Source organism: Prosopis cineraria, unplaced genomic scaffold (genome assembly GCF_029017545.1).
Source record: "Prosopis cineraria cultivar Desert tree isolate PC_DT_omini unplaced genomic scaffold, ASM2901754v1 PC8, whole genome shotgun sequence".
Lineage (NCBI taxonomy): Eukaryota > Viridiplantae > Streptophyta > Magnoliopsida > Fabales > Fabaceae > Prosopis > Prosopis cineraria.
This window is the reverse complement of record NW_026555339.1, coordinates 5,712,077-5,729,865: the sequence shown is the minus strand read 5'-3', so window position 1 is coordinate 5,729,865 and position 17,789 is coordinate 5,712,077. Positions and strand designations below refer to the sequence as shown.

The 17,789-nt window shown below is 31.2% G+C and overlaps 2 protein-coding genes and 1 non-coding gene across 5 annotated transcripts; 1 reads left to right on the top strand and 2 right to left on the bottom strand.

Annotated features, from left to right (window-relative positions):
- The first annotated feature begins 5,937 nt into the window (after positions 1-5,937).
- LOC129318520 (uncharacterized) lies at positions 5,938-7,795 on the top strand. Its single transcript, XM_054963341.1, has 4 exons — positions 5,938-6,230; positions 6,925-7,017; positions 7,209-7,343; positions 7,514-7,795. The coding sequence occupies exons 1-4, from the start codon at positions 5,997-5,999 to the stop codon at positions 7,553-7,555; spliced, it is 504 nt and encodes a 167-aa protein (XP_054819316.1). The 5' UTR covers positions 5,938-5,996; the 3' UTR covers positions 7,556-7,795.
- On the bottom strand, positions 6,428-6,499 carry TRNAG-UCC (transfer RNA glycine (anticodon UCC)). The gene has a single exon. It is a non-coding gene; the product is annotated as a tRNA-Gly (tRNA).
- A 3,705-nt stretch (positions 7,796-11,500) lies between the features above and the next one.
- Positions 11,501-17,051, bottom strand: LOC129317856 (uncharacterized). 3 transcript variants are annotated; one of them, XM_054962258.1, is made up of 8 exons: positions 16,891-17,051; positions 16,635-16,741; positions 14,635-14,720; positions 14,415-14,526; positions 13,847-13,881; positions 13,570-13,737; positions 11,961-12,072; positions 11,501-11,634 (listed from the first exon to the last, which is right to left on the bottom strand). In XM_054962258.1, exons 1-8 carry the CDS (start codon positions 16,914-16,916, stop codon positions 11,603-11,605), a joined length of 678 nt encoding a protein of 225 aa, XP_054818233.1. In that variant the 5' UTR covers positions 16,917-17,051; the 3' UTR covers positions 11,501-11,602. The 3 variants fall into 3 exon arrangements, with proteins under 3 accessions (XP_054818233.1, XP_054818234.1, XP_054818235.1); XM_054962259.1 differs by having other exon boundaries at positions 14,415-14,520; XM_054962260.1 differs by lacking the exons at positions 16,635-16,741; positions 16,891-17,051 and adding an exon at positions 15,582-15,717.
- Positions 17,052-17,789: the final 738 nt, after the last annotated feature.

The following is a 17,789-nucleotide window of genomic DNA, read 5'->3' as shown; positions in this document are numbered from 1 at the left end:
AACAATATTTGCCCGTTATGTCGTTTTCAAATGCCCACAACTGATGATTAATAAAAATATTTACTTTTATTTTTTGGAATTTAGTTAATCGCTTTGTTGATTTAAATTATGAATTCCATTGTGGCTTTTGTCTGTAATCATATGTATTAGTATCTTTGTCATAATTAATCAAGTGGAGTTTATTAAGTAACGGTCTTCAATCATTTTCGACTTCTGAGTAAACAACAGAAGATTGCACTTTAACAATATCCAACAAAGTAATTTATTTGGTGATTTTTATGTGATAATGCATAGTAGGTATAATCTTAAAAACTAAAAAGTATAGGTGAAAATAAGTTAAACCGAGTTAAATTTTGACTAAATAAGCTTGAGCATACGTGATAAGTTAGAAGCCTGAACTTGTATAAGGCTCAAACTTGAATTTATCTAAAATCTAGTCTGATCTAAAAGCTTATTTAAAAACTTACTTAAAAGTAAACTTTTTAAATGAGTTTGCATTCTAATTGTAAATGTTTTAAATATATTTTAAAATCATTAGTATAAATATATAACTTAATTTATCAATCACAATATATAACAATTAAAAAGCCTAACTAACTACAATACAATATAATAATAAGTAATAACATTAAAATCAATATATAAGTCTAATTTGATTAAAAACATAATTAAAAATAAAAAATAGATTGATTAAATATCAAATTATGAAATGATATAATGTATGTGTGATACATTACATAATATAGTGTGTGTATGTAAATAGGCTGGCATGTATGCCGGGTTTATTTGACTAAATAAACATAATTAAAAATCTAAATTTAATTTGAACCTATTTAATAAATAAGTTAGATTGAGCTTAAAATGAGCCAAGATATAGGTTCATAATAAGGACCTAGCCTATTCTTTCCCTTACCAAAAAGAATGGATAATTTTGATAGTAAATTATTTTTTTAGAAATATTTATGAAATAAATTTTAAAAAACAGAGAAATTTTAAAAGGACGATTTCAAAATATAGTCCGCATGCATTAGCATTTGCATTGCACGATTTTGTTCTTATTATCGGTAACAAAAAAAATTTAAAGTAACTAGTAAATAGAATTTTAACTTCCCTTCTCTTCAAGTAACACTTTGAAGTTTGAACAGTTGCATTATAGTTGGTCAAAAAAAAAAAAAACCTTTGCATTATAAACACTTATATTTTTAATTCGATGAGTTGCATTCTTTAAAAAAAATTAGTTCCAAAAAAGGAAAATTTATTTTATACTTATATATATATATATATATATATAAAATAAAATTGAATTAAGTGTAGCTAGTAGTTTGAATTATTTTTCTTGCTTTTCATTTCCCTAAATGTTTAGCACCTTTGTGGCGGGGGGGAATCATTTTAATGCATAAGTTTGACCTTTATCTTCTAAAGTTTTAAATTCAAATTTTATAAAATTAATAAATATTTTAAAAATATTATAAAGATAAATTATTATCATGCTTTAAGTTTATCTATCCATCTTTAAGATTAAGGACCTTTAATGGAATTTCCCCTTTCATTCAGGAACTTTATATCTTGATTCATGCTTGCACTAGATAAATAAAGCCCCCTTTACATACAAGATATGTTGCAAGTCAAATAAGAACTACATAGGATTAGGAATTCAAATGCATCAATGAGATAATGTAATGCATACTTATACAAGATATATTTTCATTTTTCGAGTATGATATTGATTGTTTTATTTATTTAATTAACCATTCTTTCTCATCCTAATTACGCTGTAATATTGATATATCCTTTTAGGGATGAAACCTTGTCCCTTATTCTTTGGCCAGTTTCTTGTGAGTTTTTATTATTTCCCTAATCCCTTTAAAAAAATAAAATAAAATCGGAACGTGACTAGTTGGGGATTGAGCCCACCACCTCTCCCATTTGAGGATAACTTTACAACTTGCGCAATGCACCAAGTGCCTAATCCTAATTCTGCAACTGCCTTTTGATCTACCAACATGTGAACTTGTGCCCAAATGGTTCATCATCAAGCAATGAATCATAGAGATAAATTTGGGCCCATTTAAATTTAAGTTGGATATAATTGAATATTAATTATAAAAATAATTAATTAATATAATTAATTTTTATTATAATTTATTATGTTATAACATAATATGTTTGAATATTGTTTTTCTGAAATTAATGTTAACTATACAAATTACCATATTACTTTTTAAAATTAAATTAATAATAAAATTGTATTTAATATTATTAAATTTGTTAAATTTTATCTAAGAAGTAAAGTATATTATTTAATAGTAAAATTAAATTTATAAGCAACATTTTAGAGCTTATTTAAAAGATAATTTTAATTCAATAATCAATTATCAAATTTTTTGACTGTTTGAATAATCTTTCCAAAAATTGATTATTTGCCCCCAAAATTAAGTATACTTTCAATCCAAACAGGCTAAAAAGCTAGCTGGTTAATTCTTTAACTTCTCTATCTATCTTGCCTTTTATAAATTAAAAATCCTACAATTTTTTTCTGCTCTCAATTCTTTGCTACGCTACAAATCTACCATTAAACTCTTTGCAACTACTTTTTTTAGTTTTGTTAATCATCTTGCTTCTTTGATTATCTTGCTACATATTTTGAAACTTGTTACTCTTGAAGAGGCTATGAATCCTTATGTATACATGTAGAGTTTTTTATAACGTTTTGTTTTGGTGCACTACAACAAAATATGTATATGGAAGCGCCCCTTTTAAAGTGTTTCTATAACAAGCACTTTGAAAATATATACCTGGAACATTTCTTGTGGAACATCAACTCATAAAAGCGCTTCTTTAAAAAAATACTCTCATAAATATTTAAAAAGTAGGGAAAAAAAAATATCAACCTCAGGAAGTGCTCCAATAGTCTAAGATAAAAAAAATTAAAATAAAATTGTATAAACTTATGGGAGAGCTTTCTCTGAAGCACTTTTGGAAAGGCCAAGCCAAAATATTTTTTTTCTTTTTTAAATGGACCTACCGGAGTGCTTTTTTGGAAGTGCCTTGGAAGATGGTAGCAAAAGCTACCGAAGTGCTTTGCTTTTGTTTTTTTGTTTTTTTTTTTCCATAGCTGCTTTTGTTTTAAATGACCTGTTGTCTCCCATGCAATAGGTCTAAACTCATTGTTGTCCCTAAACAGATCTAAACCTTCAAACCGCAAAGCACAAGAGCTTTGACCTGGTCCCTCACCAGATGCATTGTCAATCATCTTGTTTTTGCCTTTGCACGTCCCTTGGTCCGTCAGGCTTTCTGCTGCACCATCTCCCTCCGTTCATTACTTTGTAAGCCGTATCACTCCCCCTTATTTCATGTCACTTGTTCAGGTTGTGTCATCCTTTTATAGACAATCTTGTTTAAAATAAGACCAGACATTGAATCTAGATACTCGTTCTATGGAGGATTTAATTTGAATTTTCTAATAGCTCTTATCTGCAGGCGATTATATTAGGATTTTTTTTTTCTATTTGATGGTTTTTTATAATAATTGTTGATTTGTTTATATAGATCTTTCACTTTATTTATGGTGATTTAATTTGTTTAAAGTTGAGTAATATATGGATGTTTCACCTTGTCTAACATGTCTAGATCTTAGGCTTGTTTTGTAGGCATGTCTCAATTTAAAGAGATTGAGATTAGAATTGAGTGTGGGAATGAGGTTTTAAAATTATATTTAGTATGAAGTAATATTTGTGAGAAATACTTTCTTTTATTTTATTTTATAATTAAATATAAATTATGAAAAGATTATAATGCCTCTTAAAATTAAAAAAAAAAAAAAAAACCTTCAGACCTGCATCCCTTCGATTATGCCGCAAGAGTGATGGAGAAATGCTTCTTCAAAAAAGATTGGACCGTATCCTTGATTTGATTCCACGGTGAATGATGGAGAATGCCAACAACAACATCATGCATAGGGAGAAGATCGATTAGACGGCCGTTTGGTTGGGCTTTGCCCTTTCATCGGCTTCCTTTTCCTCTTCAAAACGACAACAGCAGCAATAGGTTCAGGTGGCCATAGCTCAGGTTCATGTCGTGGAGAAGAGGTTTGGGTTATCAATCATTCTCCTTCTTCTCTTATCTTCGATCTCCTTCTCCATTTAGATCTGGAGCGACATTGCTGGAGGATGGTGTTGGCATCGGCAGATGAGGGAACGGCATCAGTAGATGAGAGGGGCGTCGGTATCTCTTGGTTTGAAAGTGCGTCGACCGAGTGAGGGCTGAGGGAGAGAGACAAGTGAGAGAGGCGAGGGCAATTTAATCTAAAAATAATCAAACTCAAAATTAATTTTTAAAGGGTGATGGTATTAAGTAATTTTTTTAAAGAGAGATTAAAATTGAGATTAAATTTTTATTTTTTTATATCAAATATAAAAAAATGAAATTATTCAATTGCAGTCCAAATCTCACTTTCAATTCTTCCTACGTCGCAATTATTCACCCAGCATCTGGACCCTTGGCGGGGACGAGGTAATGTAATTACACTGATACCCTCGGGTCCAAACTTATTTATTGACATGCAACGACAATTACGTCCCAACAACCGGTCCCACCGGAAGAGGAACAATTGGATTAGGTTTCTTAGATATTTTCTTGCAAATATCTACACCAAACATTCTTTTTTAACAAAATGCTCCAGTCAAAGTAACTATCAATTTACCAATCAGTCATCTTCCATCATTGCATTGACATTTTTGTGAATTATTAATTAATCATGCTAAACTAATCATTCATTTGGTGAATTCTCTTTTTTTTTTAATTGGATATTTTGCATGTTATCATGTCACTATTTTTGTAGTGAAATTATCTGAATTTCACATTGAAAATAGTGTATTTAGATGAACTGATTAGCTTTTACGAGACAAACTATTTTGAACAATTCAGCACACTGATTGATGATTCTATAATTAAAAAATCAAGGATTTTTTTGTTATAATTTACATTAATGGAAATTAAAATTTTAGAAACAGCATTTTTGGTTATCTTAAATAATAAATTACTAAAATTTACTATTAATACCTCTTCAAGTTAATATTCATAATTTTTTTGGCAAAATAATATTCATAACTTTTGAATGCTACTCTTTTCATTTAAAAATATAAAGTATTTTTAATCAAATTTCACCCTCTAATAAATTAGTTATTTATTTTTAAACTAACCATATCTTTCTATATTTATCTTTATTAATAAAGTGTTTCACCTTAAAAAATAGAAAGCACTTTATTTAATAGGGCACTTTTAAAAAAATGTAATGATTATATCCCAAAAGATTCAAAATATTTTATATTTTTTAATATTTAGTTTTTAAAAAATATTTTATATTTTTAAACAAAGAAAGTATAATTTAAGAGGGGATGATGTAGTGTCCAACTGTCCAAAAATAAGAAAGGAAATGTCAAAAAGAAAAAAATTATGGTATAATCTTTAAAATATTATAATTTAAAAATATATTTTCATATCTATCTATATCTTTATGACATTAATAAGATCAAATTAAACTTTTAAAACACCAACGATAACTCATTTTTACATTTTTTAAAATACTTATCGTTACTATAAATTATTAATCCAGATAGGTCATTTTTTATAATATTGCTTATAATATAATTTTTCATCTTTTAATCAATAAAATATGATAATTATATAATTTTTTAATAAAATGATAAGTTTATTTTTTTCATGAATATTCTTATAATCTCACAATTATTTAATGGGTAAAATATTTTTATATCTACAATATAGTGATGATTGATAAACCGAATCTATTACTCGTATGTGTCAATTAAAAAAAAAGTAAATAATTGAAATTTAATTTCTTAAAAGGTATAGTAAATGCGTGGGCTCCAAAAATATCTGGCACACGCTTTTATAAACAAGAGGCGTCATTAACGTGATCGTCCATAGCAATTCTGAGCGGAAAAGTAACAGAGAGAGAAGAAGAAGAAGAAGAGAGAATGGAGTGCTGCCGGAGGCCGAACAGGAGCGATGTCCATGTGTCGATGGAGGAAGAGGCTCAGATCGAGACAAAGACCAGGCAGTATTTCGACGGTGCCGCTCCCAAGCGTCACACTAAGCCTCAGCGCAGCGACTATTCTTCTCAATACGTCGATGCTCTCGCCGGCGATGCTGACGGTGCCATTCCTGAGATGCTTCAATTCCAACGCCTCGAGAATCTTCCTCATCCTCAGGTTTCTTCCTCAAACTTCTCCTCTCCTTTTTCCTTTCTCGGTTCTTAATTTTTTTGGAGGAGACCCAATAAAAAAAATAAAAGAAAAAGAAATAAATTGCCTCAATTCCTACGCCTCGAGAATCTTCCTTATTATCAGGTTTCTTCCCCAAATTTCTCTTCCCTGCTTCTAAGAGGGGGACAAAATTATAGAAGACATGCGTTTGCCGGGAGTCGAACCCGGGTCTATTGCTTGGAAGGCAATTATCCTAACCGTTGGACTACAAACGCTTAGTATGAACATGTGGTAGTTTTTTTATTTAGTCTGATCTACATATAAATCTAGTATTAACCTCGGTGGTAGAAAGTCTTGCTCTCGGACTCTCAGTAACACAGATCTAAATTCTAAATGAGTTTTCTCGTGGAATCTTAATTTAAGTTTGATGAGTATATAATTTTTTTATAATAGATTTTTGAAGTTTGCATCTAAAGTTTATTCTCATACAAGGTCCACTTTTTGACGAGACCGTGCATGATGTGTAAAATTTCTCCTGTTGCTATTGAAATATGGATCTGAACTTGGACCCAGAAAAAAAAAATGAATTATCCTTTGTGTTAGAAACACTTCAACGAGAAGCTAGTCCTAGATATCTTCAAAGTGTATCCTTTTACTGTTTCACATGCATTTGGTTGTCTAATAATACGAACTCATGCAGAATTTGGCTAGTAATGGGATTCAAGTGACAGAGGAATTCGTGGAAACAGAGTATTACAATGATCTTAACAGCGTTGACAAACAACATCATACGGTATATATTCTCTTCAATCTGGTTCAGATATTCATTCTGTATTAACAACACTTATTAAATTGTTTTACTCTCTTTCGTTTTTTGGGTCTAGTTTTGCTTAATGTTGCAAGTCATCAAACCAATTTTTGCTTTATGGTGATCACACATGGACTTGCATTAAATTTAATCCAATATTTGTGATTTTCTCGCAGACTGGAACAGGGTTCATCGAAATGGAGAAAAGTGACAATTTCTTCCATATAGAGCCAGATAACAACACCACACACCATCCCTCTGGCAAGTGCAATCCAGCAACTAATGACTGGGTTCCTGCTGCTTCAAATGAGGTAACGTGCTACGCTTAGGCATTTCTAATGTAGTATTGAAAACTTGACATGTTGACATGGACGCAATAACTTGGCCTGTGTAACAATTTCTATGTACAGTGTTTATGCTTCATCTATATACTGTTTGGAGAGTAGCTCTGACTGGAATTGCATGATTGAATCTGTCTCAGGTGGGATTCTTTTCAGACAAGCCAAACAGGAGTGACATTTGAAAGTTCATGTTAGGTTGTGGGAGTTTCACGTTCTCTTCAATGTTGTTGCTGGTCAAATGGAGAGAGGAAAATGTTTATCCTGGGTCTAATAAAGCTAAGTTTATGGGGGTGTTCTCATGTTATTTGTGTCTGGATATGATTCTTCGCATCCTTCGTATTAGGTTTATGAATTTCATTGTACTATTAAAAACATGACATTTCGGTACCTTAATTAATACCACAAATTAATTTAAGATTAAAGTATGAAAATTCTTATGATAAGTTTATAGATGTACATTATTTCTTTTTTGATAAATCCATAGCCTTCCTCACCCATTTCACTCACAGTGAGAAAACAAAAATGATATTATACGCCCGTGCCAACATTTACAATGAAATATTGAACTAAAAAGAAACTAGTAAGATGGGGCTTAGGATCACTTCTGATCCTCCTCCCCTCCTGATCTGGGCAATGACCCCTATCCCCACCATGTGAGGATAAGAGGGAGTCTAGGACGGGAGGGTCGGGAGAAAATCTTGGTCTAGTAAGATGTTGAAATGTGTGTTTGGATAACCCTGTAATTGAGGTTTGAGAGGATTCTAACCTCATTTGAAGATAAGAAAGCTCATTGGAATATTTAAAATCATGTTTGAATAATTTTTTTTTAAACGAGCATTGGAAGTAAAACTAACGTTCTGGCCAAAGCTATCTCCAGGATTTTTTTAATGAGCATTCTGGTAGGTGGAATGTTCAGATTCTTCTTTCTCCTATTTATCACCACCTAAACTCCCATCATTTGCTCTTCTCCTTGCAGTGCTGATTCTTCGCTCTTCGCACACTCATTTTTTCCTCCTCCTCCTCATCATTGCCACTAACCTTAATTGTGTTTGTTGTTGTCGCCGTTCGAGGAAGTCGAGTCCATCATGATTGCTTTGTAAATTTTGTTCTTTTTGTTGAGACTCTGTTGCTCTCTGTTCATCCTTGCAATTAGAGATATGAAGGAAGAACTTGATGTGGATGATGAGGACAACCTCCAAACAATGATGGAGACCACCGATAATAATAATAATAATCTTATCCCATAGTATCATATGTAAAAGATGGGTCTAGAAGATATTAACAGAGAAGGGGTGTTTGATTTTTTCTTCTTGTTCTTTTTTTTTTTAATCTTTGGACAATTTTTTAATAAAATTATAATTTATCAATTTATTTTAATTTCAAAATACTTTATACTTTATAATTTATAATATTTAATTATAATTTATAAATTTATAACTTTTTATATTTGAATATTTTGTAAAGTTATCATTTCATTCTACCTTTTCAAAAATTAATATTTTTTATTTATCATTCTATTTTATATTTTTAATCTATTTTTTAAAACTTATAATTTTAAGTTTAATATTTTTAAAAATATTAAATTAGTTGCAATATATATATATATATAAACTTATCTTCTTTTTAACTATTATGCTTTTAAATTAAATCATTTAAATAAAATTTAATTTATCCAACTAACTTCTGAAAAGAAAGATATCCAAATATAAATTATGTTATATTTATAAATTTTTTTTAATTTTAATTTGCTAATTTCAATTGAATCGTAATTTTAATTATAAATTTTTTAATTCAAACACACAAGAATTTGTTTCTCTTTGTTGGGATTCAAAATGGTTGATTGTGAAAATAATTTGCCCTATTGGGAATGCAATAGGGATAAAGAGCAACGAGAAAAGTACTGTGAAAACTATCTGTTTAGATTCATACCAACCATTTAACTTGAAAAATAAGATGAGGTTTTGACAACAGCGGCAACGAACAATTATAAAAATTGAACACCAGAAAGATACTCTGCACTGCAACAGTACAGCCTCACTAAAACTGAAACAGTCTATCTCTCTGAGTTTATCCTCAAACTTGGAGGATGAACTTAGTTTTATGCATAAATTGGTACCTAGATAATCTTGTCCGCATCACAGTTGAAGTCTCCTAGATAATGTTTTACGATAACTATCCCAATCAATTAAACACGCCCCTAATTGTCCTTTCAAAGCATTGATCCCCATCCTGTAACCGGACCATAAAAGCAGCCAAATTATTTCCAGTAAGTCTTTCAAAGCAAAGATGCCACCGCAGCTGGTACTTCGGGTACGAGTAGAGAACGCCCTTTCCACGAACGACGTTATCTCATCCTCACTGCAAGGGGCACTCGGGGGGTCAATAGGAACTATTCGGCCATGCAGGTTAACAGAGTTTAAAGGCCTGTTTGTTTTTTAATTTTACAAACTGTTTTTTATTTTTAAAAATAAAAAAATTTAAAATTGAATAAGTGTTTTTTACTTGCTTGTTTCTAAAACTGTTTCCATTTAAAAAAAACAAAAAATAGAAATAATTTTAAGTTGTTTTCATTTTTTTTAGTTTTAGAATACACTACATTTGATTATTGAAAATTATAATTACTTTGGCCAATTTTATTATTAATCACTACCATTAATGGCCTATAATCATTATTATCAGTTTATTTTTTAATTCTAATTAAAACTGTTTTTTAATTGATATAACTAAACAGATTTTTATTTTATTTTGTTTTAAAAAATTTTTAGAAGTTATTACACAACAAATTTTTAAAATAAAAAATGAGAACAGAAACTAAACAATCCCTAACTTAGCCTTCGTCTTCTTCATGCATCCAAGAGCAACAGAAGCGTGAGCACAAATCCCACCATTGGGTGTAACACTATTCTCAAAAACCATAATGTAGCATACAACATGGCTCGTAGCATGGCAATTGTCAACGAAAACACAGCTGTAGAGTTTTTTTCTTTTTTCAAGTTATGGCAAAAAAAAGGTAAAATTAAAGAAAACCATAATTTTTGAATTTCACTTAAAAGAATTCAATTCCAAGATTCCAAGCTCATTCATGTTAAAGCAGCTTGTAATAATTATGATCGTTTAAACATGAAAATTTAAAGTTAAATCTACATGAATGGCAAAAAATAAAAAATAAAAAAATTAAGAGGGTTATTCCAATTAAATCAAACAATAATAGAATATTGAATCAATAGTAGTGGATGTTGAATAGTTAACTTTAAGTTTGGCCTAAAAAAAACAATAATAGAATATTTATTTACTACTATTATTGTTATAGATGTTGAAAAACATAGAAAGAATATGAATTTTTTTTTTTGGAGAATGACAACTACCTATCAAAAAATTGGATCAATGATAGTTAATTTTTTGATAAATTTTTTAAAAATGACTTGAAGTTATTGATTTAACCGATTGAAAATTCAAAAATTTTAATTAAAATAAGTTATTTGAGTTTTAAATGTAACTTTTAACTATAATTGAAATTTTTGTCTATAACCATTTAAATTGATATTTGTAATATTTTTTTATAATATTTTGTCAAAAGATCTAATTGTCATTAATTCAATTCTTGGGATAATGTAATTTTTAATTATTTAAATTTGTCTCAGTGGTCAATGAAGATCAGTCTGTCATGTTTAATTTTTTTTAATTATTGATTTAGTTTTTATTGTTTAAAAAGGAGGTTATATTGTTAAAAATTATTGACATGGATGACATAATTTTAATGGCAGTCATGTAAATTAATGAAAATAGTATACTTATTTAGGAAGAAAAAGCATGCTTTCAAATTTTACAAAAGGTTCATTTTGTCATACTGATGAGTTTCAATTCCATTACAAAAAGCATGAGCGTTTATGATCATTATGACTACAATAATAAGAAGCTTTATCTCACTAATTGAAATCAATTACATGGATTAAGGTCATAAAAATGCAATTACATGTTAAAGACATCAAATTATGAAAAGATAGTCTTAACTTCTTGTTGAAGGCTTTCACCAATCTATATTGGTGTTGAAAGAAATATGTTGGCTAGGGTCTATAATATAAGAAACTGAACTAATAGGACACCAATAAGATAAAGCTTAATTTGTCGGCTTTGCATATTGATTAGACAATTAGACCATAATCATAAATATTCACAAGCGAATTCACTCCTGCAAACACCGAAGTCATTCCATGCTTGAGGATATTGATCTATTTCTCGTTATTGGAATCCAACTGACGGACTGCAAGCATAATTTTCCGTAATTAGGACACAATCATAAGAGCAACAGGTAAAGTATTGTGAAAACAATATACCAACCATTTAACTTGAAAAAGTGATCAGTTCTTGAAAACAGCAACCACGAAAATCATGTAAGATTAAGGCGAGATATTGATTGATAACCAAATAAAATAGGAAACCCTCCTTAAGTAATTAGTAAGAAAAGTTGCCCCTTGCAGATTAGAACTTTATATGCTATATAACCATGACATAAAAACTGCATTTAACTTATCAGTTATCACACAACCAAAATACTTTTGTTAATAAATGCCATTTAAAAAAAAATACCTGTTGGAACTTCTGAAGCAGTAGAAAGTCTTCCAATGTTGCTGGTGCAGTCACTTGTTCCACTTGTATCACCATCAGTCATTATCGCTTCAGAAGTTGAACCATCGCTTTTCTGCATACAAGGGATTCCTTCTTCAAATGCCAATGAATTATTCAAATTTATGCTGCTTTGGATTACCAAAAGCACACATAATATATGATGCAAAGATAAAATTGAATAAGAACTTTATTTACCTTTTTTTTTTTTTAAAGTATTGCATTTAGAGATAGTTAGACAGAAAAAATAGAATATTGACAGAGTTTATATAAGTGTAGAATAAACACACGCACACACGTGATACTGATTTGAAAGGAGACAAGCATGACAAAATCCAGCTCACAAACCTAAAGCCAAATAACGACATGACTATTGGATAGCAGAAGAAATGCAGCACCTGAACATGTTTAAGGGCTAAAATTACTCGCACTAATAACAATTAACAAAACTAGAAGAACTGATAAATAACAGGAGGATAAGGCTAACGATAGAGGAGTACGCTAAACATCTACATGGGCTTCATGAATTCCTATACCTCAAACATTTCTAATTTTATATGAAAAACACTGTTAGTAACAAGTAATGCATGCTAGGAAATGTCTATCTTCCAGTCAAACAGAGCATATAACCATGTATTACTGAAGAAAAAAATAAGAAAAATTAATCATTTAGCTCTCATAGTTTTAACCCAGTCTTTAAACTTTTAATTTGGTAAAACTCGGTCCTTATAGTTTTTACTTAGTTGAAACTCAATCTTTAAATTTTAACTCAATGTAACACAGTTCTTATAGTTTTGGCCATTTAAAATATTAGTTCCTAAACTCCAACAGATAACTTTAGTCCTTATAATTATATATATATATATATATATATATAAATATAGGTACCAACTTTTTAAATGATTTAAATTAGAGATTGAGTTGTGCCAAGTTAAATTTTAAGGATTGAGTTGTATCGAATCAAAGTTCAAAGATTGAATTTCAACTGACAAAATTACAAGAATTGAGTTACATCAAATTAGAGTTTAAAATTATAGAGATGAATTTTTTTTAAAAAATGTAAATTCTGCTTTTCCTGTGTAAAAAACATCCTAACGTGACACTTTGATTAAAGTTCTACATGGAGAGGACAAGGCTGGTTTAGTTGCACAGCATATTTATTCCAATGTGGACAGTTTTAGCACATATTACATCTCCTAAAGAAAACGTGTTAGTTGTGTGTTCTCTTCAAACAATTAGGATGTGCTTACTAAGATCTCAAGTCAGGGATCTGTTTGCTGTTAAAAAATGACAAGAATCAACTATAGACTGGATAGTTTTTTACCTCCCTTTGTGTGTGTGTGTGTGTGTGTCTCATTATCAATTCAGTTACATCCCTGTAAATTCTCACATTTATTTTAACAATGAACAAGTAATTCAGTTACATCCCTGTAAATTCTCATATTTATTTTAACAGTGAACAGGTAATTCAGTTACATCCCTGTAAATTCTCATACTTATTTCAACAATGAACAAGTAAATAATATATGTCACCAGGTGTAGTTTCAGACTGAACCATTTATCTTATGATTACCTCAATCGACCCAGTATTTGCTATTCCCAGTGTAGCATAGAATATAGGTTCTGGTTTATGACCACTTGTATTTGGATGATTGGATGGAATATATTTTGCCAAATTGGGTGTCAGTAGTCCCTGTTCATGTGATGATGTTGAGAAAGCCAGGAGCGCTTTACCCCTTTCCTGCACGAAATTAAGTAATATAATATTTAAAATAAAAAACAAAAACACAAGTTTAAACTTACACAAACCAAGCAGTTAATATTATAGCCCAAGGAACATGAAATATTACATGCAAGGCTGGTGACTTCCTCCCAGTGCTCATTGCTGCAGGATTGTAACCAATTAAAATTAAAGCAGAAGAATATAAAGTAGAAGGCAATGCCTCAATTTGACTCTTGAATATATATGACCAGTTGACCATCATCATTGACATGATTCTTGTTAGCACATTGTATTAGCAAATGCAAGGAGTTCTCAAAAATATACACTCACACTAGCGTAACATCCGACCCTTTAACTGTGCATAGCAAAGCATCCCAGTAAACTTGAGATAAAATAATCCAAATTTGAGTAAATTAACCAATGCATGAAAGGTGAATGAAGGTGTGCAAAGTACCAAGACTCCAGTGATTAGGTAACATATCCACGATGGGGTAAAACTGCATATTTACTCCATCAAATTTGAAATTCCAGGAATTAGGAGAACCCTTCCTAGAAGGTTGCCTTTGATTTTCTTTCTTATTGCAGTATGTCTATACAGTTTAAAGCCTTTTCTTTGGTAGAAATGAAATCACTGATTTATTACAAAAAAAATGAAATGCCTTGATATAGTTAATGAGTTGCTCAAAGAAATGTACCAGAAGCATAATCAATCAGCAACTGCTTGTTTATTTCTGAATGCATGAAAAATTTTCCTGATTGAGAATCATTATGTTCTTGTGTGGCTTCCATGCTTGGTTTTTCCTGTAACTAAACCAAGGAACAGTCATATTTATAGACATAATTGCACTTGTAAAAAGTCAACTTGAACTGCTCCAAACCAAGCCATCTAGAAGGAGATTTCTCACGATTACTCACTCGTTGGTTCAGCCATTCTCTAAGTGAGGCAAAATCACAATTCACTTTCCACCACTCAAGCAAAAATCCTTCCGGTACATCTATTGCTGCAAGAAATGACCATATTTCGTTGTCAAAAATTATAATTCACCTGAAGATTTATAGTTCTGAACATAATTCAAGAACATGGAAGTGGAGAAATAATGCATAAATGTGTAATACTCTAAATAATGATGATGAATGTGGAATCATACATTGGTGTTAACGCTATTTAGTACTCTATAGAAGAGTCCTGAAGGAGCACTCTCCAGAGAAAAGAGCAAGTGGCACACATATATTGTTAGAGTACTGTAAAGCAAAAGAAATTTAGAAAGATTTTTAAAGCTAGCATGCTAGAGCTGTTCAATGTCCAATCTCCGATGTCTAGAGTACTTGGCTCCAACCCCAATTTTTCATTTGATGCCAGTACTGTCTAGTGAATTTTCGGACCAGTTCCAACTAAGGCAATGACTTCAGATGCTGAGCTTCCTAAAACTCAGGCAACCTTCCACCACAGATCTCCCATCAAAATGATGAATCTTATTGTTAATAGCAATTTGGCAGTCAACCATCGAAAATCTCTTATAATATTCTCTAACCTCTATTAAACTAGGGAAGCTAAGGGTACCAAGGCACTTCAGCAGCCTTAGCCTCTAGAAGGCTGAGGTAAGACAACTTCAGTGAAGTGCATGGTGCCTAGCAAGTGCTTTATGGGAGGAACAAGTTGACTAGCGCTATTTTTGGAAACCCGTTCAACTATCAAGGCAAAGCTACTCTCAGGTCAAATCTACGTTTTGAGTTTTGACCAAGGGCAGCAGGTTTCCAAATACACACCAAGCGAAGGCCAAGGTAGCGCTAGTATTTTTCTGGATAAAAGAATGCATGAAAGGACCTAAAACCCAAAGAAATTGATTGAAAGAATTTATTACATTCCATATGGGGCGTAACTTCTCCATAAGACACGCTTCTGCGAAGGCCGTAACATATCCACACATACTCTGCATTGTCGGCCCAACTTCTCCATCTTGGGCGTGACATATCCATACATATCCTGCATCAACTTAGAGAGACCTTTGCCTGAAGTAAAAACTTACAACCCGCGCACTAATGTTGGACTACGTGCAGGTTAATTCTGTTGATACCGTCTGCTTGTGCTTTATTAAGTTTCTCGTGATGGATCGGTGCTCAAGATTTTCCCTCCATGCTCGAGATAATCTAGAGGCTTCATCAATTCCCATAAAGCTTCTATTTTAAAGAAATTAATGGATTAAATAGGTCTTATATAATAGAAAAATTCTTAGTACGAAATCTTAGTTCATCTAATAAAAACATGACACTATAAATTGATTTTAATAATAACAATAATATAAAAATAAAAAATAATATAGAAATTTTATTATAAAAATAAATTTATTAAAATAGTAACACAAAATTTTATTTAATTGAAAGGTACAATGATATAGATGATATGATATATTGTATCTACCTTAAAAATTTTGAAGAAACGTGGAAGCCATGTCTAACCCAGGGTGCAAATGTATTGACTCCTATAAATTTATTGGGCTTACGTTTGTTCAGCTCACAGCCTCCCACTATTCCTGTCCAGTTTTTACAGCCATATATCACCGGAAAAGATTTGGCTAAAGTGTAATTCATCTTTTAATTTTCTCTGTCGACCAAATAAAATCTTTATTTTGCACGGGAGAAGAATCGAACAGTAACCCTCTACCCAAACCCTCACCACCAATTCACCTGAGTCTCAATCGCAAGAAATTAAATTCAAGGGAAAGGGAATTAATTGTACGTTACAACCTTGGCAACCTTCCAATCAATAACATGCTTATCACAATAATTACATGTACTTCAATCATTAGAGTGTAGCGACTCTGTGAAATGATTAGCATGAGGATCATTTTCTGCAATCAACAAGCAGGATAAAACAACAAGACGTAGAAGAACCAAACCACTATTGATACATTTACCTAGCGGAACATTCGGATCAATTTCAAGATTAGCCTCGTTCTTGAAAGTCTCGGCAAGTTCTGGCAAGTTTTTCTTCATGAAATAGTCATAAAGGTAACGATCCAACCTTCAAAGTTCCACAAGAAGTAACTCATCAGAGAAGCGAAAATCAATCAGCGATTCTTGAGTGATCTAGATCATGAACAATAAAAACGACGGGAAAGAGAAAGAGAGAGAGAGAGAGAGAGAGAGAGAGAGAGAGAGAATCAAAAGCACATTAGGCGAGCATCGAAATCTGCCATGACCGCAAATTCCGAACCCGGAAGAGAAAGCTTGGGAGGAGGAGAAACGGAGAAGACGAGAAAGAGTGAATGGAGGAAACGAAACGCTCATGTGTATTTAGGGAAGAGAGAGATGGAGCAGTGAAGAGAGTGAAAAGTGGAGGTGCATGGCTTCATGCAGCCAAACGAAGTTATGGATTTGAGTCAGCCACAGCGGTCATCGTCTCACACAGTCAGCGTTGAACCCAATGCGTCAATTTTGCTTGGTTCATCTTCATCCTCAAGCTTTTGGACTTGGAGGCATTAAACGCTGAATATAAAAATATTTTCCCACCCCCAATATTAACTTCCAAACTTCCTAATTTGAATGAGATTATATGTGGGTTCATGCACTCACTCTGAACAGTAATGGTTCAAAATAAAAATAAAATAAATACAGAGAGATTGAGTACTTTTAATTTAACCTTTAATTTTCAGTGTAAAGAAAGTCAAATGCATTTAAATAATTATCTTTGTGATCCGTCTTACCCTTTGCACGTCTAATTACTTAGTTGAAATTAAGAAGATGAAGTTAAATTATTGAATTTATTTGAAAATAGATAAATTTTTCAATTTTATCCCTGTTTAAGTGAAAACTTTTAAATTTTGCATTACATTATCTCTTATAGTTGATTGATAATTTTAATTATAGGTAAAGAAAAGCATAATCAATACCTTTCAGTGCCTTATATTAAGGGCTAAACAAATATTTCTAGAAAACCTCCTAGGAATCAGAGGGAGTACATTGAATTTGAAATCAAAAAAAATTGTTAAGTGTCTTTTAATTATACTCATACCAATATATATATTGTCTAATCATGTAACTATAATGTTATGTAATTTATTAGGCACTGA